This window comes from Cricetulus griseus, chromosome 4, assembly GCF_003668045.3.
Source record: "Cricetulus griseus strain 17A/GY chromosome 4, alternate assembly CriGri-PICRH-1.0, whole genome shotgun sequence".
Lineage (NCBI taxonomy): Eukaryota > Metazoa > Chordata > Mammalia > Rodentia > Cricetidae > Cricetulus > Cricetulus griseus.
The window spans coordinates 72297953-72320974 of NC_048597.1; the positions used below are offsets into that span (position 1 = coordinate 72297953).

Sequence of the window (23022 nt, forward strand, 5' to 3'; positions counted from 1 at the left end):
GTCTATCTGCAGTGTCCACAATCATGACTATTTGTCTGTTCCATGCTGCTTCTGTAAAACCAACTTTTTCTCCAGCAGCCACTTCAGACCTACCCAGAATGCTTTACCTCATTGTTTATTTACATTCTAACACAAATTCTATTTTTTTTCTTTTAAGTTCATGAAGCACAGCCCAGGCATATACAGATCCTTCTGAGCATCTAGGCAAAGTCTAGACTTTGCCTCCCTGAGAAAGCTTTTCCCGGCTTCTCTTTGCCCACACTCAATGTATGAACCAACAACACTGTCTTCCGGTACAGTGACATCTGCAGACCAGGTCCACCAGGAGATTCTCTAGCACAAGCACTTGGACTATTCCTTTTGTATCTGTCTAATCAGGGGAGACACATGGAGAACTCTAACATTGTGGATTACTGTGACTGTGCTGATGTGCTGTGAATCTGCCTAAGAACAAAAAGGGCAAGAACTGCAAGATGAACAGAGTGGCCAACAAGTCCCCATTCACCCCCTTGAGCACAGACAGTTGGTACTGCGGTGGTGGTGTGATGGGGTGAGTGGGAAGGGACGTGACTCCTAAAGAGTGAGTAAACTTTCAAAAATCTTTACTTCTAATTTCAAGTGAACTGTCTTGAGTTACAAGACAGTAGAGGGACTGCTACCCTGAAAACACACTGCTTAACAAGAGGCCCAAGAGGCCCTTCCTCTCTGAAAGCAGTGGGACCCGAACTCATGCTTCCTAGCTACCACAAGAATTGCTATGTACTCCATGTCCTACTCTCCAGCCCCCAACTGAAACATTCAAAATATGAAGCCACAACATGAAATATATTTCCCCTTGAGACTGTTTTGAACTTTTTCTCTCTTCCCACCCTGTGCCCCCCTCTATTCTTCCTTTCCTGTACAGTCTCCATTATCCTCCCTCACACACTCACTGTCTTCTTAGCTTGCTTAATTCCTATGGGTAATTCTCCTATTAGTGTTTGTCCTGAATGGCTTCCATATCTGTGCTTCATTCAGTTACACTGTTTAGTGAATAAAATTCTATCTTTTCAAATCTTTATTTTTAAAATGTTTTTATTAGTATATATTAATTATACATAGTAATGGTTTCACTGACATTTTCATACATGTATAATGTATTTTGAGCATATTCACCCGTTATCCTCTTACCCCCTTTCCCTCTCCCATTAATTTCCTCTTCTCAAGTCTTAGGAGTGTAGCTCGGTGGTATAGCACTTGCTTAGCATGCATGAGGCCTTGGATTCAATCCCTAACACCACAACCAGCCAGCCAACCAGCCAGCCAACTAGCCAGCCAGTCAGCCAATCAACCAACCACACAGTCCCAAGGCCACAAAAGTTACACAATAGAAATTCTGAACATTTAAAATGTCATATAAAGTAAAATAAGGTTTTTTGGGAGTAAATGCCTCAAAGCTGTTCCCTCCCACAAGTTATTTTCTCACATATGACCCCCAACCCCCAATACATATCACTGTCACGGTGTCTAAGAGCTGCCACTTTATTTCATGTCCTCATAATCTGTGAAAGATGAAGTCTAATTTCTTCATTTCATACCAGGAAGCAATCACAACAAAAGCTCTATCAATCAAAGGGGGACACATTGAATTCCTTTTTCCTTCTAAAGATGTTTTTAACTTGTACCATCTCTCCCTTTCTAGGGGGTTAGCTGTATAGTTAAAGTTCTAGATACCTGACCAATTTAAGATCTGTATCCTGGCTGGAATCTAGCAGTCTCTTCAAAAATGAGTTCTTTGAGCTTCTCCTTAGGTAAGTCATCCAATTCCATGTCAAACTTGAATGGTGCTTCAGCAATGGGCTTTAAGACAAAACACAAGTATTTACTAGTCACCAACTGTCACAGTCAAGGCAGTGATTTACTGATTTTTATAACACAACTCTGGCTTATATTCTAAACTTACACAGTAGGACCAATGTCTCACAAAACCTAAAAGCCCCAGGCTTGGGGTGCAGTTAAGTGGTGGCATGTGTGAACCTCTGCACAGTACAGACACAAAAACAGAGGGGGCATAACTAAGGTTATTTTGAGAATTTCTTGAACTTATCACATCTCCTGGAATGATTTTCAAATGTCTTAAGACACCAAATATCTTAGTAACAGAAGTAGAGGTTTGATTATATAATCAAAACCATAAAACTAGCCAGAGGACTGTTAAATATGAGGTCAGCCTGGGGAACTCAGTGAAAACTTGACAGAGTAAAAACTGGGCTGAGGATGTAGAGCACTTGAGACCTGGGTTCAACACCTAGTAGCACAAAACCAAAAACCAAAAAACCCCACATTAAACTAAGATAAATACATTTGAATTAAATAAATTACCATGTTGATATTTGTTATCTGAGGAAACATTATAAAGCTATTAAAAATGAAGCTGCAAGGAAGGTTAGTATTGTAGAGAAATACCTATGTCTGCATATAAGTCAATGCATCCTACTTTACTTAAAAAATTAGATGTAGGGGTGCAGGAGAGATGGCTCAGAGGTTAAGAGTACTAGCTTCTCTTCCAGAGGACTGGGGTTCAATTTCAAGCACCCACACGGCAGCTCACAAGTGTCTACAGCTCTGGTTCAAGGGATCCAGCACCCTCACACAGGCATACATGTAGACAAAACACCAATGCACATAAAAAATAAATTTTTAAAAATTAGACATAGAAAAATATAAAACTTGGAGGAAATGTTTTCTTCACCCTAACTTTTTAACACAGTTTCACTTTGTGTATAGTATAATATAATATATGTTTTACATGTATCATTTTTTGCCTTAGGCTTCCCATTACTTTGTTTACAGGTGCTATCTGTCTCAGTCAGGAACTCATGTGTCTCAAGTTGACCTCACATTTTCTACGAAGCCTTGCATTTCTCATCTTCCCATGTCCAGAGTGGCTCCAGAGCACTGGGATCATATAGCATACACGGTCACCATGTTCTTTTATGCACAGCTTGGGATGGACACCAGAACTGCATGCATGACAGGCCAGAATAAGATCAACTGAACAATATCCTAGTACACCATATTTTTTGACTTCTTAAAAAAAATTCACTGAAGCTTGGAATAGACTCATGGCCAGTGCAAAAGAGATCAATAGCTGAGATGAGGTTCCTCATGGACCTCATAATCAAATTCATACTACCCTTTCCCTAGCTGGGTGTGGTGGTGCACACCTGCACACCTTTAATCCTAGCACTTGGGAGGGAGAGGCAGGCGGATCTCTGAGTTTGAGGACAGCCTAGTTTACCAAGTGAGTACCAAGACAGCCAGGGCTACACAGAGAAATCCTGTCTCAAAAAACCAAAAATAAATATCTTTGTGTGTGTGTGTGTGTGTGTGTGTGTGTGTGTGTGTGTATGTGTGTGTGTGTGTGTTGGGATAATATGTACCAAAGTATGAGCATGGAGGATTGAGGAGAACTGCAGAAGACATTCTCTCATCCCAACATGTGGGTCTTGGGAACTGAATAAGCTCTCAGGTTTGGTAAGTACATTTACCCACTGAACCATCTTGCTGGCTCTGTGTTTTTTGTTTTTCTTTTGGGTTTTTGCATGACAGAGTTACTCTCTGTAGCCCTGGCTATTCTTGAATTCAGAACTCAGCCTACCTGACTCCCAGGTGTTAGGACTGAAGGTGTGTGCCACCAGCTCATACTTTGATTTTAAATGCCTAAAACTAAAGTATCACAGGACTAAGGTAGACAGTGATATGAGCTGTCAATTAGTATATACCTAGGCTTCCACATCTCATGTAGTACCCAATCCTCATACATGGACTCAAACATTACTGTATTTTGGTCATGTGAACAAGAGAACAACTGTCCCTGGAGGACACTGTGTGTACAGGACTACATAAAGTATCCTATACGTCATGTACTGCCTCAGTTTGTGAGGATGACACAGCCCCTTAGGAAACAAATACCCTGTGCAAGGGACTGAGGAGAGCCTGAGATCTCTGAATTCCCACTGATTTCTTTGTCATCAACTACACTGTAGATGTTCTGCAAGTTGCCAAATACTTGAAGTCTTAGATGTGGAAGGGAACACCATCTTCATCTTGTGTGGAAATATGAATAAGAACGGCCTCCATAGACTTATGTGGCTCAATTAGGAAGTGTCACTGTGGAGGTAGGCTTTTGAGCTACACCCAGTGTGGAACACAGTTCACTCCCCGCTGCCTGCAGATCAAGATGTAGAACTCTCACTTCCTTTTCTAGAACCATGTTTGTATGCCATCATGTCCAGCCATGATGATAATGGACTAAACCTCTGAAATTGTAAAGCTGCCACCCCAATGAAATGTTTTAGTTGCTGTGGTCATGGTGTTTCTTCACCGCAGTAAAGTGCTAAGACATCTTGATTTCTACACTCTTTCATTTTTATCAGCTTTTAGCTTTGATGTCTTTCTTTTACATCTTAATGTGAACTCCTTACTTGCTTTTTCCTAATTTAAGAACAGGCTTCATTTTCTATGCACAGAGGCCCCCAAGTAGAGAAACCTAAAATTTTAATTCACTTTCCACTTTCATTTGTTATTCTTGGGGGAATAAAGCTTAAAATGGAGCCTGCAAGAGGATCCAGAGACGCAAGGCACTGGGCCTGCTCTGGAGAAAACATGGCATGGTATGTGCAAAGCCTGCTCTCAGGAGCTACCACATCCAACTCCAGCCTCATCAACTCTTATCACAAGTGCTTTGTCTTGTCGTCTCTAGGGAATGGCACATTGTTAAGAGTCATGAACTCATGACTCTACTCGCTGCCTCAAATGAAGGCTGCCTACCTCTTCACCATCATCCCTCAGGACAAGTGCACAGAATATTGTTCTCTTTCTGCCACGGTCTACTGCAATCTCTAGTTGTGGTAGTATAGGCTTATGCTTGAATACTTGGTCCTTAGTTGGTGGAACTGTTTGGCAAGGATTAGGAGGTGTGACCTTATTGGAGGAGATATGTCACAGGAAAGGACTTTGAGGTTTTAGACTACTATGCCATTTTGAGGTACCCGCCTCTGCTTTGTGGTTATGTCTCAACATGTAAGCTCTCACCCTGTTGCCATGCCCCTGCCATGATGTTCATGGACTCTAAACCTCAGGAACTATAATCGTTTATAAGCCGAGTAACAACATTTGCTTTGTACTTTCAATACTCCGCAGTGGTGCAGCTGCCCTCTTTGTACATGCACTGCTCTACCTGCTGTGTCAGACAGTGCTCATCCTCAAGTAGAAGGTGGGTGTGCCATTATGTTCCTTAGGAAAATCGTGACAAGGGCATGGTTACAGCTTCTGCTGACTACTGAACATTTCTGATGTAACAGCCAGGAGGGTATACTCTTACCTCATCACTTGGGTCATAATACTGCTCCAGGTATGGGTGGGCCAGAGCCTGTTCAACTTCAATCCTCTTGTGAGGGTTGAATGTCAACATTTTATCCAATAAGTCCAGAGCTACAAAGAGAAAGGATTTGCAGTGGTGAGAAGCAGGACTCATTACCAAATGTTTTACATCTCCTATGGAGCTGGCCTCAAGACAGTGGGATATCACTGTTAAAAGTCTCTCTTCAAAAACTGTATGTGTTTGAGTGTGTCACATGCATGCTGTATACTATGTGAGTGCATGGTCCACAGCCGTCAGAAGAGCAAGCTGGATCCCCCTGGGCCAGGAGTTACAGAGGGTTGTAAGCTGCCATGTGGGCCCAGGAAGTTGAACCTGGATTCTCTGGGAAGAGCAGCTGGTGTTCTTAACTACTCAGGTATCCCTCCAGTAAAGTCTTACTGTAAATCTTTTGCAACTATGTGAATGTAAGTGCTAACCACATGGCAATCACAGATGCCAATGCTCAAAGAGGGGAAATGGACAGCCAAAGGAGAAAAGTGAAGACTAGAGTTCAAACCCATATTTGCTTACTAAATGTTGACATTTCCTCTATTACACAGTTTTGTAGGTATCAAAAGTATAGAGCTGGGGCTATGGCTCAGTAAAGTGCTTGCTCTACAACTACAGGAACTGAGTTCAGATCTTCAGCATCCACATAAAAAAGTCCATGAGATTACCAGTGCAAGGAGGCAGAGTCAAAAAGATCCCAGAGGCTTTCTGGTCAGTCATTCTAGGTGAATTGGTGAGCTATAGGTACTGTGAAGTGAAAGTGATTCAGGAAGATACCCAACAAAGACCTCTGGTCTCAGCCGGGCGTTGGTGGTGCATGCCTTTAATCCCAGCAATCGGGAGGCAGAGGCAGGCAGATCTCTGAGTTTGAGGCCAGCCTGGTCTCCAGAGCGAGTGCCAGGATAGGCTCCAAAGCTACACAGAGAAATCCTGTCTCGAAAAACCAAAAGACCTCTGGTTTCCACAAGCATATAAATAAGAACACCCATACAGTCACGTGTATACGCACCCATATACTATATTCACATACCCCAATAACGTAGAAGCAACTGTAGACACCTGACATACAAAAATGTGTGAATATGTACAAAGTGTTTCTCTTGGATTCACTCCAAAGTCATTTCCTCCCCACAAAAATACAAAAATATTTTGATTGACCCATTGTTCACTCTCCTAACACTTCTCTTTTCTACTCAATAAAAAAACCCACTGACATACATGTAGTGTGAGTGTGAGGCATGCATGTAGCATGGCCAACTTACCAGGGGTCACACCCTTGAACCATCCACTCCAGAATATCCATCAGATTGGTCTCATACAGGTCTTAGAAGCAGTGACCACAGCTGCCTATCATGTCCAAAAGCCACTGTTTTGCATTACATCTTCCTGACATCTGGCTCTTTCAAGATGTTTCCTGAGCTTTGGGGATGTCCCATTTAGGGATAAGCATTCTACAGTCACTTATCTCTGCACCCTGACTGTAATTCTTAGCATTAATCTCCATATACTACAAAGTGTCTTTGATGAGGGTTTGGGCTGGACTAAACTATGAGCATATGGACTGAGTATTTAGAAGGCAGTTATTCTACCAGTTTAGCAAGGCTCTCCCCTATGATCTAGAAGCTCTCTAGCCACTGATTCTTGGTTGGACTTACAGTACACCAGGCACTAGCTCCTTCCTGTTGATGAGGTCTTAAGGCTAACCAGATAGCTGTTGGTTACCCCTTCCACAAGCCATTTGTGCTACCACACACCAATGGATTAACTTTGTATCCAAGGTTGTTTTTGTGTTTCACAGCTTGGTAAGACTGTTAATGCCTTTCCTCTCCTGGCAGCCTCCTTAACACCTTGTGCTATGAAAGCTGGCCAATGCTGGGAAGGAAGGGTATGGTGCCTTTCACAGGCTCTGGCATTTGAATATTTGATCCCCAGTTGGTGGTGCTGTTGGGGTGGGCACCTACAAGGTGTGCCCTTGCTGGAGGAACTATGTCACTGGAGGCACTCTTTTGAGAGTTTAAAGACTATTTCAAGTTCACACTCTGTTTCCTGCATGCATTCTGAGATGTGAACCCTCAGCTTCCTATTTCTGAGGTAGTGCTTTCTGCTACAATGGAGTCTTAACTCTCTGGAACCATAACTCAAAAATAAACCCTTTCTTCTCTAAGCTGCCTTGATCATGGTGTTTTACCATAGCAACAGAAATGTAAATAATAAGTTTTTCCCCCCATATGTCCTTTTCAATTATCCACACGTTACCTCCTACTGTTTTGCCCTTCTCACTTAACAGTCATGTCCACTACCTGTTACTCTTCTTTCTCTATTCACACCCCTCTTTTGAAAAAATATATTTATTTTATGTATATGGCTGTTTTGCCGGCATTTATGGTTTATTACCTACTCCTCCGGGTCTTTTCCTACTTTCCTGGCTTCATGGGTTCTCCAAACCACACACAGGAATCTAATGATTTGAAGGTGTGTCAAGTGTAACCACTTTGTTGTTGTTGGTATCCTCACTCTTAGTTTGTACACCAAATAGGTGTATTTATTTTTTTCCTGTATTTCTTGGTTATGCTTATTTTTTTTTCCGCCAGTTTTAGGTATTTCAGTATGGTGGCTATTCTTGGTCATCAACTTGACTCAATCTAAACTAAATAAAACCCATATGGCTGGGTATACCTGTGATGGGGTTTTTCTTTTCCTTTTTAAAAAATATTTTGTTTATTATGTATGTAGTGTTTTGCCTGTATTTATGCCTGCCTGCCATAAGAGGGTACCAGCTCTCATTATAGATGGCTGTGAGCCACCATGTGGTTGCTGGGAACTGAACTCAGGACCTCTGGAAGAGTAGTCAGTACCCTTAACCTCTGAGCTATCTCTTCAGCTCTGAAGGGATTTTTCTTAAATCTTTTGAGATGGGAAGAACCACCTTTAGTCTGGGTTATACCTTCTGGTTGCAGCCTATATGAAGGACATAGAAGAAAAAAACTTGCAATTACCAACATAGTCCATGAATATGGTTTAAGCAGGACTGAGTGTGTATATGTAGGGAAAGTGGTTTGAAGTGACTTCAGAAGAAGAGAAGGGGGACATGGAGACCTAACAACCAAGCCCAAGAAAATCATATTTTAAATGATAATTTTGTAAGCCACAGAGAAAAGGCCTCCATGGTCACAGAAAAAGGTTTTATTTTTAAACTTAATTTTTAGACCCTGTCTGATCTAGATTCTGGTTTTAGACACGATATTTTATCATAGTAACAGAAAACTTACTATAATAATGATATTTTCTTCAATTTAAACTCTAACAGAAACCTCAAGGTATGAGATAAGACATCATCTCTTGGATCTTCATTTATAGGCCATCAAATACTACTGAAAATTCCAAGACTTAAGTCTAAAAACCTATAACTTGTAAAGAATACAGCTTTTTAGAGAATGTGATACTAAAACAAGGCAAAACCCCAGATATAGGCAATCTATAAAAGCCTCTATTCTTACAGTGATTTCTTAGTTATTTGCAGGTGCCAATACCATGCTTACCCATCTGCAAACTGACTTGTGCAAGTGCCCCTTAGGACAGTAAGTATGTATGGTCAAGAACTCAGGCACCCCCAATCAAAGCCTAAACACTAAACACTTAGCTACACCTAAGTGTGCACAAGATGTGTGCACAGGAGTGTGAGATATATATTGATCCGTGTCATCTTTAGTGGGGTAAGACCCACCTGATTTCCTTCCTGCTCCTCACTTCTAAGAGTCCCACAATTTTCCCCTAAGGTTTCCCTTGAGAGGCAATTGAAAATAATTTGGTTGGACATGATGGCACTTGCCTACAAACCCAGCATTTAGAAGGCTGAGGATTGTGAGTTTGAAATCAGTCTGGGCTAGATACACAAACTTTCTCAAAAAACCCAACAGAATAAAGCCAAATTTCTGCCACAACCAAGTTGTCTGCCTAGTTAAGACACTGTTTAGAAAGTCTGCAAGATTATAACCGAATTCTAATGGTATTCATAAGCCTGTGGGATGCTTCCAGTCAATTCAAACTTGTTGGCTTTCAGGAAGGAAGCTCTTCAAGGCAAAACAGATAATCTGCAGCTAAAGCATTTCTAAGTCATATCCATTGGTTTCTTCCAGTTAAAAGTCCAAGTCCTTACATCTAGTAAAAATTTCCAAAAGATGACACCTTCCCTATCTTAAAAATACCTAAATCTCAGGCCCCTTTACCATAAGCACGATTCTATCCACAGCTATCAAAGAACAAAAGGAGAGAGATGTGCAGCAACTGGCAAGTGCTGCGATCACAATCAGAAAGCTCATCTCCCCACACCAGAGATCTGGTCGCTACTCAGCATGAATCGCAGCTGCCTCTGTGTACACTTTCTTCCAGCTAAGATTGTACCTGACTAGGATTGCTGATATTGTCTCACAATCCCTCATCTTCCAGTACTTTCAAAAGTTATATGTACATAGACAGCTGATTCCCATTCTTTTGCCCTTCGTATCCTTGTCCTAGTCACATCCTGGGCAGGCTGACTAGTTCTCCAGGTCTATCTTACCTATTTAGTTAAATTCTCATCTTAGATCAATACTGCAACTTCAACTTGAGTTTCTGGACAGGACCAGAGCAAACAATCTAATTCTAAAATCTGCCATAGTAACAGTGCTCCTCACACCTTCTGACCTTAGAACCCCTTTATAACCATTAAAACTTACTGAAGATATGCTACTTTTAGAGCTGATGCACAAGAACCAAGTTCAAACACAGCAAGACTGCATCAAAACCACAACCAAGGATCCATTTTTAAAAGCAGCCAAATTCAGATCACAGCCCCAGTAAGCGCATGAGTACTCTTCTTCAAGACAGCTGGTACATTCCAAATGCAGCAGCAATGAATCTGGAGATTCTCCTGTCTCTAATCCAAATTTCATTACAGGAAAGCTGGGATTACACTCCTCTAACTGGAACACCAACCCATATTTTTCAGTCTGTATCTTCCTAGGCACTTTTCTGTTGCACATATAGATCATTCTACATTAAAAAAAAAAAAAAAAAAAAAAGTCTTTCAAAGGCCATGGGTTAAGCAACATTCAAAACTGTTTTTAGCCTGAGGTGACCAAATTCCAGAATAAAACAACTCTGTGGCACTAACACCATGCTAGCATATGATTCTGATTATGCCTCACATATAGAATATCAGAGTGTAAAAAAATTACAAAATGGAGTATTTTGTGAACTACATTGGATTTTTGTTTATTGTTTGTGAGACAGAGTTCTTTCTAAATGTAATCACTGTGATGTGCTCCCTCCCACATTACAGCTGATATTGGAATGTTTTAAATCTATTTCCCATATCTGATCAGTTTAATGTTATCTTTTAAACCTTAAACATTACTTAAATTTTTTGTTTACTTTGTGTGTGTGTAAGCTCACGTGCAAGGATGCCAATGTACATGTGAGGGTCAAAAGGACAAAGTGCATGAGTTATTTCTTTCATGTTTCTTATTTTTAAAAAAATTATTATTCATTTATGCGTATGGATGCATTGCCTGCAAATGTATCTGTGTACCAAGTGCATGCTTAGTGCCCGTGGAAGCCAAGAAGGTGCCAGATCCCCTGAACTGGAGTTACGACTCCATGTGAGTAGGGGAATCAAACCTGGGTCCTATGGAAGAGCGACCAGTGCTCCTAACTGAGGAGTTATCTCTATCCAGCCCTATTTGGTTTGTGTCTAAAGCTTAGGAAAAGAGTACATGTAGAACTCAAAAAAAAAAAAAAAAAAAACATGGAATAGCTGAATATTGTTCTCAACAGTATGATTTTAAAAAAATTCTGTTAAGACTGTTATTTTATATGTATGTTTTGCCTGCATGCATGTATGTATACTACATGTGTGCCTGGTCTACTCAGAGGTCAGAAGAGGCATTGGGCCCTTAGCTGCAATGTGGGTGCTGGGAACTGAACCAGTACTCCCCAAGAGCAGCCAGTGCTCTAACTGCTAGCCACCTCTCCAGCCTTACAGCATTATTTAAAACTGCATTTGATCACTGATGTTGTTTTTCGAGACAGAGTTTCTCTGTGTAGCCCTTGCTGTCCTGGAACTCGCTCTGTAGACCAGGCTGTCCTGGAACTCAAAGAGATCTGCCTGTCACTGTTTCTGAGTGCTGGGTTTAGGGGTGTGTGCCACCACTGCCCGGCATGATCACTGATTCTTTAGGAATTCATTTTTGTGTATGAGCAATACTTTAAAGCAAACTTATTCCAAATGAAGATTCAACTACCTAGTACCATCTGCTGTGATCATCATTTCTGCCCACTCAGTGAAGTCACCTTGGAGAATTCTAAACCAAGACTCTTCTCAAGAAAAAACTTGCAGCATTTTTACTCAAACTTTCAACAACCATGTAGAAAAAACTCTCCACTCACCCCCCACCCAAATGCAAGAGTTTCTCTGTGTATCCCTGGCTGCCCTGGAACTCACTCTGTAGACCAGGTTGATGAGAAATCCACCCACTGCCTCCTGAGTGCTGGGATTAAAGGCATGTGCACCACTACCACCACTTGACATTCAATTTAATTAATTAAGACTAAACAATTTAATACTACATCTAGCTTCAATGTTGGCAGAACTAAAAGGTGAGTGCTTAGAATTGTTTGAACAAAAGATACAAGACAAAACTGCCCAACTTCCCACCAGAGACTCAACCCATGTATATTCTGCTCTAATTCCCACAGCGTTGACCAAATAACAAATTAAACTCTTATGTCTGCTATTTTGATAAGCTGGTAGGAAAGTAAGAGTTATTACTGACTTTTCAGCATTCATATATTGAAGATGGGTACTTTCCCTTGCATTCAATAGTTCCTCTTCTATGAATTACCATTACTTGTTCCCTGATATCATTCATTAATTTTCTTACGTATTTTTCCTACAAATCAGGGCTATTAGCTCCCTGTAGGTAGGTTCTTACTGTTATGTTCAGGGTTGCAGCAGCCAGAATGGTAGAGAACAAATGAACACTTTCTCTGGAGTTAAACATAACAACCCTTTGCAGTTGCTCCTATTAATGGGAGGGCTGTACTTCTCATCTCTTGCACTAGTTGGCAGTGTACTTTAATTTGGGCCACTAAGCATGACAGAGAGTGGTCAGACCTAGTCTCAAAAAAGCTCTTGCAGCTTCTGATGCAATGCTCTTGCCATCAGAAGTCTAGTCTCATCTACCATAGTATGGAGAAACAACTACAAGAAAGAGCACCAATAGCAAGATATGGTAAGGACACCCTGGACCACTCCACTGGAGGGGAGCCAGGAACCTCTCTGCCCAGGTGAACCAGTCAAATGAACAAATACCTGGTTATTATTCCAAGTCCCAAGTTTTGAAGTGGCTTGTCCAACAGTTAAAAATAATAAATGTAACTCATGTGAGCTTCACTGTCCATTATGAGGCCAGATAAGGATAATTATGCACACATTTATAAAGCTACTGATAAAAGATCTTCAAAATACATAAATGAGTTTTAGTCATGGGATCTTAGATCCAGAGTTATAAACACTAGTATTATGAATCTTCACATGACTCTATGATGTAAATGCTATTACCAGTCCTATTTTAGAAACGAGAAAATAGAGGCCTAGAAATTCTACATAGTTTCAAGTTAGTGTCTGGGCTGTAGAAGCTTGTGCTCTAGCCGCACACTATTCTGCCTTCCTCAGAGCTGCCCATGCCTGTTTCTACACCTTCCACACTTCTATGGTCACCGAACAGCTAAACTTCTTGATTTTTTGTTGTTAAACAGGGTTTTCTATGTAGCTCCAATTGGCCTTAAACGTGATCCTTCTGCTTCAGCCTTCAGTTCTGGTGTTATAGCTGCATACTCACCACTCTTGTTTAATTTCCTGATTTTTTTTTTTTTTTGAGACAGGATTTCTGTGTATTCCTGGCTGTCCTGGAACTCACTTGAGACCAGACTGGTATCAAGCTCACAGAGATCTGCCTGCCTTTACCTCCCGAGTGCTGAGATTAAAGGCATGCGTCACCACCACCACCATGCTAATTTCCTTTTTTTTTTTTTAAACAATTTATTTAACTTTTATTTTATTTTATGTGCATTGGCCGTCAGATCTCCTGGAACTGGAGTTATAGACAGTTGTGAGCTGCCATGTGGGTGCTGGGAATTGAACTGGGTCCATCTGGAGGAGTAAACAATGCTCTTAATCACTGAGCCATCTCTCCAGCCCCAAATTTCCTGGGTTTCAATGGCATCAATTCTTGTATGACTTTAAGTTAAGGAAAACAAGCTGAAACATTCAAGTAATCTGATAAAAAGCACTTAGAGAAGGAATAGGGAACAGAGGGTGCTGACATCTTAAGCACAAAGTTTTCTCATGTATGAGCCTCTTGAAGAGAGCAGCTCTGAAAACAGGTTACCATGCTCAGTAAATGAGATACACAAGCAATCTAAATGTACTGTGTTATGGCTAGCTTTAGCAAGTAATGGCACATCCAGCCAAGCCTGACCACCTGGAACCCTTGTTTGATCCTGGAACCCTTGTGGTAGAAGGAGCATAGCAATTCTTGCATGTTATCTGACTTCCACATGTAAAAGATAATGTTATAAAAAAAGGTAATGTGTCATATGGGTTAAGTTACAATTTTTAACATTTAACAATTAAATAACAACATGATTCCACATATATGATTTTGTTATACCCACGGTGAAACACTAAAAGCTATTTTGTAATTAGGCTGGGTGGCCTATGAATGCAACCCTAGAAATTTATTTGAGGGAAGAGGATTACTTTGAGTTCAAGGCCAGCCTGGGCTATATAGAAAGACCCTATTATAAACATGATCCCCAAAGTTATTTGAAGATTCTCATGATTCATTATCTGATAACATACTACATTGTATCAGAGATGAAAAGAGTTTCTTCTATAACCAAAGTAAATTATAAACAAATATTTCTGAACTCAACTTGGACCCATACATGTTGCTGGGCTGGGGAGACAGCACCATAGGTAGTGTTTGCCTGGAAATCTTGAGGGTCTGATCCCAATCTCCAGAATGCAAAAAGGCTGGGAGGATAAGCAGATCTCAGGTAAATGACACATGAGGTTGTTCTCGTCTTTTAAGACACTCCCCTACCCGCCCTTAACGTTGAAAATATTCAGTGGGAAGGGAGGGAAAGAGTAAGAACAAAAAATTTAGAAAAACCTAAACTCTCAGCAGATGGCTACTATAAAGTCATTAAAGATAAGTCACTTCTATGTACTAACATGAAGAACAGACACATTTCTATTAACAATTGACATTTAAGAAAATAATGTTGGAAATAAATTTTACCTTTTAAAAATACTCCAACAATTTAAAAACTATTGCAAGAATTTGTAAGAGTACAATTTTTTTTAAGAGTACAAAATTTTTTTTAAAGTGTAAATTTTAGGTAAAATGCGTATGTACATTTTTAGCCATGAAGACACAAAGACAAGCAGTGTTGTGCCGGTAAGCTACAAGCTGCTTTCTCCTTGGCCTGTTCAGATCCTCTCTTTTACTGTTCATTGAGAGAGAGAGAGAGAGAGAGAGAGAGAGAGAGAGAGAGAGAGAGAGAGAGAGAGAGAGAGAGTACAAGAGTGCACTCTAGTAGTTCCAATGATGTCAACATCACTTGGTGAAGAGACTGATAAAAAGAACTATCAGGATCTTTACAAGAGGGGTCCAATCTTACCTGATGAAACATCTTTTCAGTCTAGCACATTTTAAATAAAGAATTACCCAATGGTTATAAGTTAATTTGCTGAGTTTTCAGGTTGGAACTTAGTAATTTAGCCAACACACCAAGCAAACCTAAAGCTAAGCTTAAGAAAAAAAAAATTATCAATAAAGTAAGATTTACCTTTAGAGTCAGCATTTGGGAACAGCCTGTTCCATGGCACCTTATTTTTGTGTGGGAGAGAAAGCAAGTAGTTTCTAGCTTTTAGATTTATTATACAATTCAGATCTTCCTGTGATGGAGATCCAAGAATACCTATCAGACAAAATATTTTCTGTTAATTGTCAAGATAAGAACAAATTATTACACATATCAGCTATAGCACAGAAGGGACTCCACACTTAATGTCATCTCACCTCTGCCTCCCAAGTGCTGGGATTAAAGCCATGCGCCACCAATGCCCATCACACTACCAATTTTTACAAAAATATCTTTTAAAATTTTAAAGATGAAGAAAACAAACAACCCCGCTACCATCTATAGTGAGTCTGAACTTACCCAGGATATGATTCAGCTGGTCAAGGTAGTGCTTCCCTGGGAAGATAGGCCGGTTGGAGAGCATCTCTGCCAGGATGCAGCCCACAGACCAAATATCAATGGACTTGGTATAACCCTGTGAAAGGAAGGGAACAAGAGACAGTAATAGAATGTGGAATGTACAACAACACAACGAGCTCTTCTTATATGAGAGTCTAAGCATCTCCTTTGAGACTCCCATTTCAAAATACATGGACTCAAAATGAAAAACAGTAATTTGGCTTTCTTAAGAGTTGCTGCTAGACGGTGGTGACGCACGCCTTTGATCCCAGCACTTGGGAGGCAGAGACAGGCAGATCTCTGTGAGTTCGAGGCCAGCTTACTTTACAAAGCAAGTTCCAGGACAGCCAGGGCTACACAGAGAAAAAAACAAATACAAAAAAGAAACCCTAAACCCCCCAGAAGAATTTGGGGAGGGGGGAGTAGTAACACTCATTGTATCATTTAGCTCGTTTTTATGAGCTTGCAAATAAACTTATATGGACACTGCTATATTTCTGGAATAACTATTTATTTTATAAATAATACTAACAATACTAATGATAATACTAATAATAATCAATCAGGCTGAAAAACTTCCACCTCTAGTCATGGTGTTGGCTCCAACATTCTCATCTTCTCTATTGACTTCTGATATATAAATTTTCTTCATTGTAACAATAGCACAAGATGCCTCTATAAGGGAAATGTTAGGTATAGTAATAAATGGGAAGAGAAATATAAACAACAAGAAAACAGCAGTCAACTAGTAAAATTGAAGAGTGAGCTGATTTGGGAAACTAGAGGAGCCAGTAGGTCCTGCAGTAACAATACACTAGGTAGAATTCTTTCTAAAACTTTTGTAATCTAAAATACCTGTTGCTCTGGGCCAACCTAAGTAATGGGAACAATGAAAAACCCAAACAATAACACAGATATATTATGAGCAATTGGGGCCTCCTGGGAGAATGGCTGTTCTAGGTCTGGGACAGGGACTATATATAGAAGACAGTCTTGGAGCAGCTGCTGTCCAAAGCTGCTGGGGAGGGAGAGGTCTACATCCCATTCAGAGTACAATATAACTTGAGAACAAATAATAGAGAACACTAAAACACAAAAGGAAAGATGGTTATGTTACCACCAAGAGTAAGAGAAACATTTGAGAGTTTGATGAAAAGAAAATTTCACAGTCAAACTATTTTCCCTCCAATTACTCTTATCTGCAGTGTTCTGGAATGACCTAGAAATTGCACATGAGCATCACCCACCATCAGCACGAATAGCCTTGCCTTCTAATATGCTCAAGTTAGTACTGTTTCTGTGCATGCACATTAAAGACATGGCATAAAAGTCAAGTCCTAAGACAGCGCTACATTCCTCATAGATAGCGTGGGTTAGAGCAGGTCATATGCTGTTCACAGTCACAGTGGGTAGCTCACATCACTGCCTGCAATTCCAGCTCCCGAGGATGCAATGCATAAACCCACACAGACACACAACAACAAAACCAAAATGCCTACCAGAAAAAACAAAACAAAACAAACAAACAAAAAAAAAAACCCAGCAAACCCAAATGGAAGCTCAATGTCCTGAGCAGTCCTCAATTTTGCTAACTGGCTTATAGTTCTAACACAGAATTCATGCTTCATAACAGCCCAGACTGGCCTTAAACTTGTGGCAACGCTCCTACCTTTGCTCCATAGTGCTGGGATTATGTCTGCCTGCTTCGCCCGGCACCCAATTGCTCCTTTTCCTGCTGTTTGAGAGAAGGTCTCTCTCTTCATAGCCTGAGTTGCCCTAGAACTTGCTATGCAGAATCATAAAGATCTGCTTGCCCCTACCTCCTGAATGCCAGGATCAAAGGTATGTACCACATATTACCACAATCCAGATTGTTGGGTTTTTGTTTTGTTTTATTTTTCTCTGTGTAGCGCTGGCTGTCCTAGAATTTGCTTTGGAGACCAGACTGACCTTGAACTAACAGAGTGCAGCCTGCCTCTACCTCCTGAGTTTTGGGATTAAAGACCAGGTTTTGCTGGCAGAGTTTGGATGACCAGGATACACTCTTCACAAAAATCTAGTGAAAAGGAGGAAGGATTTCATTTTGAAACATGTCTACCCTGTAATTTCAAGAGTCCATAGTGGTTTCTATTTTTTCTACACCTAGTGCCTTAGGACTACAGACAAGGGTGGATACAGACATTTATGGTCACCATGACTCAAGATAGTAAACCCTAAGGCCCAAAAGTTCAATTCTGAGAAAAAGATAGCACTCTGGCTCTGGCCAGATATACCAGACTGAAGGATGGAGACCAAGGTTTACAGCTATTGTTTCTTTTTCTTACCTTGGAATTCAACATAATTTCTGGAGCTCTGTACCAACGTGTGGCTACGTACTCTGTCAAGAACCCTGTGTGATCATGATCCGGATCTGCAACACGGGCAAGGCCAAAGTCACAGATCTAAGGGGAAAAAATGTGGACACCTTCTTAGAGATACACTATGAAAATAAAAAAGGCAATTGCAACACCAAAGATTACAAGCGTATGCTACCAATACTACACTAGACACCTTTCTAGTACAAGCTCATCATTCTCAAGTGATGACAGACCTTATGTTGGAGGTAAGGAAACAGGCACAACCTGACAACCATGTTTACATCCCACCACCATCAGTCATTAAGTGCACAGCACTCACTCAGGTGATTTGAGAAAAACTATCTTAGTCGGGCTGGAGAGCTGTGCATTTCAACAGTGAAAAAAGCACAGACTTCTCTCTCAGAGGACCCGAGTAATCACCAATATCCACATTGAGTGACTCACAATTGCCTATAAATTCCAAGTGATCTGACACTCTCTTCTGGCCTCCTTGGGCACTGACATACTACGATGTACAGACATATAAACAAACATAGAAATAAAATTAAACCTTAAAAACAAAACTGTTAGGATAAAAATCACCAAACCCAGAGCCCTTTACCTCTCCATGCAATTGTGGCTCGAAGAATCACTGGTGGTCTGCTCCTTAATCTGTCTGCCCTGTCCTATTTCTCAGACTCCTATTTCTGGCCAGTTTTCCATTTACTCTAGAACTAATGTTTTGTTTTTACTTCCAAAAATTCTTCTCACTTCCCTACTTTTCACATAGCCAATCCTGATAGTTTTAAAGCTTTCATGTACTGAAGATAAACCATTTGTTCTGAAGTTCATTCATGTATTGTATATGTGTGTGTGTGTGGTGGTCAGGAGGATGACTTTCAGAAGAAGTTGACTCTCTCCTTCTATTATGTGGGTTCCAGGTATTAAACTCAGGTCATCTGGCTTTATCACTGTCATCCACCATTGCTGTGTGTGGCACCTAGTTTCTCACATTCTGAATCCCAGGACTCTTACCATCTAGCTGTCTTAATACTGTGATGCTACTTGGGTCAGCTGCCTTACAGACTCCAGTGTATATTAAATACTTAGGTCAATTTTACATATAAGTGAAAATAATCTCTGGTCTCCAGGAAACCAATGCAAGAAAGAGACAGCTTAAGAGATGGAACACAGTACAGTAGAAGGCCATTTGGAAGACAAATCAATATGGAGGCTTCACTGTCCTAAGTCAGCTGAAAATCAAGGTCCGGCACTTAAGTTCAACAGTAAAAGACTGGTTAATGATAACAATGCATCGGAAAACCTCCAGGAGAAACGGTGATTTTTTTTTTTAAAGATTTATTTATTTATTATGTATACAGTGTTCTGCCTGCATGTATGTCTGTAGGTCAGAAGAGGGCACCAGATTTCACTACAGATGATTGGGAGCCACCATGTGGGAATTGAACCCAGGAATTTTGGAAGAGTAGGCAGTGCTCGTAACCACTGAGCCATCTCTCCAGCCAAACGGCCACTGTTTTTTGTGGACCATTGTGTGTGTGTGTGTGTGTGTGTGTGTGATTTTAAAATTTATTAGTTTTCAAAATTAGTCCATTTTAATGAAAACAATTTGACCAAAATTCTGCCACAGAATTGAGACCCAATAAAACAAGTTTACTGAGAGAAAGAGAAATCAAAAAACCAAGGGCTTAAACTTTGGCCATAAGAGTAGGACAACAAAGAAAGAATAAGTCTAACAGATACAGGACATAGTTATTTGGACCTCTATTTGTTTAGTAATCCCAGAGGGTAACTGAGAAAGACAGACAAAGAAAGACTCCCTGCCACCATTCAAGTATCTTTCTCCAGCTCACTGTGCAGGCCTGGCAGCAGAGCAACACCTTTGTTCTCAAAGAGCTGCACACTTGTTCTGTAGAATGTCACTGTGTTGTCAAAAGAAGTGGGCAGAGCACCCTCTTCTTCACTAACTCTCCTGCAGGCTACTTCCCATGTGGGTTCTCACGCAGGGGAGAGAGAGGAACTCCTGAGGTTCTCCACAATGCATCGTCGTCTCTAGCCTCTCCACTTGGTTTACAAACCCTCATAATGACCCTGAGCCTCCTTTGAAAGACAACTTGCTTGCCAATGAGGCTACAACCCTGATGGTCATATGCTATCAAAGCACTCTGCCAGTGAGATACATTTCTAGCTCAGCTAAGACTATAAATTTTAGTTATTTTTATTATATATTTAAATGTAGATGTGTCAGTGACATGGTGTGTGTACAGAGGTCAGAAGGTAACATTTAGGAATTGGTCATCTCATTGTTCAATACAGGGATCAAATTCAGGTTTTCCACTTTCAAGGGCAGACATTCATCTTCTTGGCTTGGCATACCTAACAAAGCTTCACAAAGAAATGTTCACTTAACTGAAAACTCAAGAAATTATTCCTACACATCTACATATACTTTTTAAAGTTTCTTTACTGAGATATATGCACATAGTTAAAGTATATAATGCTATAGTTTTTAATATTACAGTCACAGGGTTATGCAACCTTAGATCAATAACAAAAAAAATTTTTTTTTTTAACAAATCAGTACTGTTTCCCCTAATGCTGTCAACTATAAACCCACTGTATAGATGTACCACATTTCATCCACAATTAGCTGGACAGTTGATTATTTACATTTTTGTGATACAAAGGATCAAAAAACAACACACATAAAGTAAGTAAGCACACACATGCACATAAGAGCTATGAACTTGTTACAGTGGCTACTATCTCTGGAAAGGGAAGAATGGATTAAAGGAACAAGACTGATACTGTGTACTTGTATTTTTGCTATAAAATATTTATGTTCCTGGTAGTTTTGAGTACAAAAACCAATACCTCAAACACAAGTTGTTTTTAAAACTACGCGTCATCCTGAGAGTAAATGGCTTAGCTGACCTTAAGATCGCAAGTGGTGTTCAGCAGGAGGTTGGAAGGCTTGAGGTCACGATGCAGAACATTAGCTGAATGTATGTATTTTAATCCTCTCAGGATCTGATACAGAAAATAGCAGATATGGTCATTGCTGAGGTGTTGTGTCTTCAAGAGCTTGTAAAGATCTGTCTCCATGAGGTCCTGTACTATATATCTGTTTGACAGGTTAAGGTAAAACATGCAACAGTTGGTCACACTTAGCAAAGCACCAAAACAAATTCAACTTCTCTTAATCCTTTTACCATACAGCTTCTGATATAGCAAGGCCATCAATGGAAGGAAGAAACTGAAGAGAAAATGGGTATATTCTCATGGAAGAGAACATGCACCATCTATCTCTGCCCTATGTGGCTTCTTGTTGGCCTAGACTGAGACTTGAAACAGAACTGGCCAATCTTGAAGTCTTAACTCCCCTGTTCCCCAAAATTGTCCATCATTAGCCAATTGTCTCCAAAACTTAAAAAGTGTGGTAAGGCCAGGTTTTGGTGGCGCACGCCTTTAATCCCAGCACTCGGGAGGCAGAGGCAGGTGGATCTCTATGAGTTTGAGGCCAGCCTGGTCTACAGAGTGAGTTCTAGGACAGCCTCCAAAGCCAGAGAAACCCTGTCTTGGGGAGAAAAAAAAAAAAAAAAAAAAAAAAAAAAAAAAAGTGTAGTCAACAAACATCAGCATTCATCTCTGGCCCTGAAGCAACGTGTAATGACACTGTTGTTTTTGTTGCTTCCTGCCACCAATATCCTCAGACCTAGAAATGGCACCGCCTCCGAGTCCAATCTCTGCCTTTCTTCCTTATTGACTACTGTTAAATTCTCATACCTATATGAAACTAAAGGAAGCAATGTAAAGAAGGGGTTGGTGCTGAGTTTTGTTCTTGCCTGCAGAGCTACTATTCAAGTACCTAAAACCTTAGCTAAGCCACATTATTTCTTTTATGAAAATTATATTGTGACAGGTGGTAGTGCTGCCGCCCAGCACTTGGGAAACAGAGGCAAGTGAATCTGAGTTCGAGACCAGCCAGCCAGCCTGGTCTATAGAGCGAGTTCCAGAACAGAAGAGGGGTACACAGAGAAACCTGTCTCCAAAATCCAAAACAAAACTTGTCAATCTGTAAGAGGCTTTATGACAAAAGGTAAAACAAGATCAACAGGTGGTGGCAGTAGGAGGCATTTCACTTAAAATACCACACCAGCTACTAACAGAGCAAATGTGCTTGGAGACATGGAAGTGGCACTCCCTGAAGGTGCAGGCTACAAGGGGATCTTACAGCGCAGCTCAGCCTTGATCTCTAGCACTGGCTACAGTTACATGCATCAGAGCTAACCTGGTCCTAACCACGAGGCCCAGTTTATCCATCCATTAAAGTCTAAAGACAGGAAGCTGACGCTGCAAGAGGAGCACACCAGGACTGTGGTGAAGGTGCTGATCTGGCCAGGTGAATGATAGTTTGTTTCCCTTTGAACTATCATTAACAGGCTTAACAGGGCTGGAAATGACAATAACCAAGATGTTCAAAAACTAAAAAGAAATTGTTATAGTGACTGACAGACAAACCACTAAACTAAAACATACTAAAATTAGCTACCAAAAACTGTTAAAATCTAAAATGCTTTAAACAGTAACGTGCATCAGATTACAACCTCCTCTTAGCACCCTAGCATGCTTTATGTGTATGGGAGGAGTGATTACAAAACGCTTTGTGTACTAATCCTTGATTTCCAGTTATCTACTCCACAAAGTGATCAAACAGCAGTGGCGGTGGCAGCTAATGCTGGAAAAGGATACACATCTTTCATTTGCTCAATGGTTGGTGCCCGGATGATGTCATTGATGCCGATGATATTCTCATGTCTGAAACGCAGCAAGATTTTTATCTCTCTTAGGGTTCTCTGGCAGTAGGTCTGGTGCTCAAAGGGGCTGATTTTCTTGATAGCAACTCGAACTTTGTTGAGATTATCGTAAGCAGAGCTAAAAATA

General features: G+C 40.6%; 1 protein-coding gene across 3 annotated transcripts in view; it reads right to left on the minus strand.

Moving 5' to 3' along the window:
• Window positions 1-23022, minus strand: part of Mapk1 (mitogen-activated protein kinase 1) — a 66765-nt gene that overhangs the window by 5058 nt on the left and 38685 nt on the right. Inside the window, exons 2-8 of one of the 3 annotated variants that reach the window (XM_027413217.2) lie at window positions 22831-23013; window positions 21013-21202; window positions 18046-18162; window positions 15683-15797; window positions 15308-15439; window positions 5366-5475; window positions 1719-1839 (exon numbers count right to left, since the gene is read on the minus strand). In XM_027413217.2, coding sequence (XP_027269018.1) covers window positions 1723-1839; window positions 5366-5475; window positions 15308-15439; window positions 15683-15797; window positions 18046-18162; window positions 21013-21202; window positions 22831-23013 — 964 coding nt within the window. In that variant the 3' untranslated portion in view covers window positions 1719-1722. Of the gene's footprint in view, window positions 1-1500; window positions 1840-5365; window positions 5476-15307; window positions 15440-15682; window positions 15798-18045; window positions 18163-21012; window positions 21203-22830; window positions 23014-23022 lie in introns of those variants that run through there. The other 2 variants (XM_027413216.2, XM_027413215.2) reach the window with 2 other exon arrangements.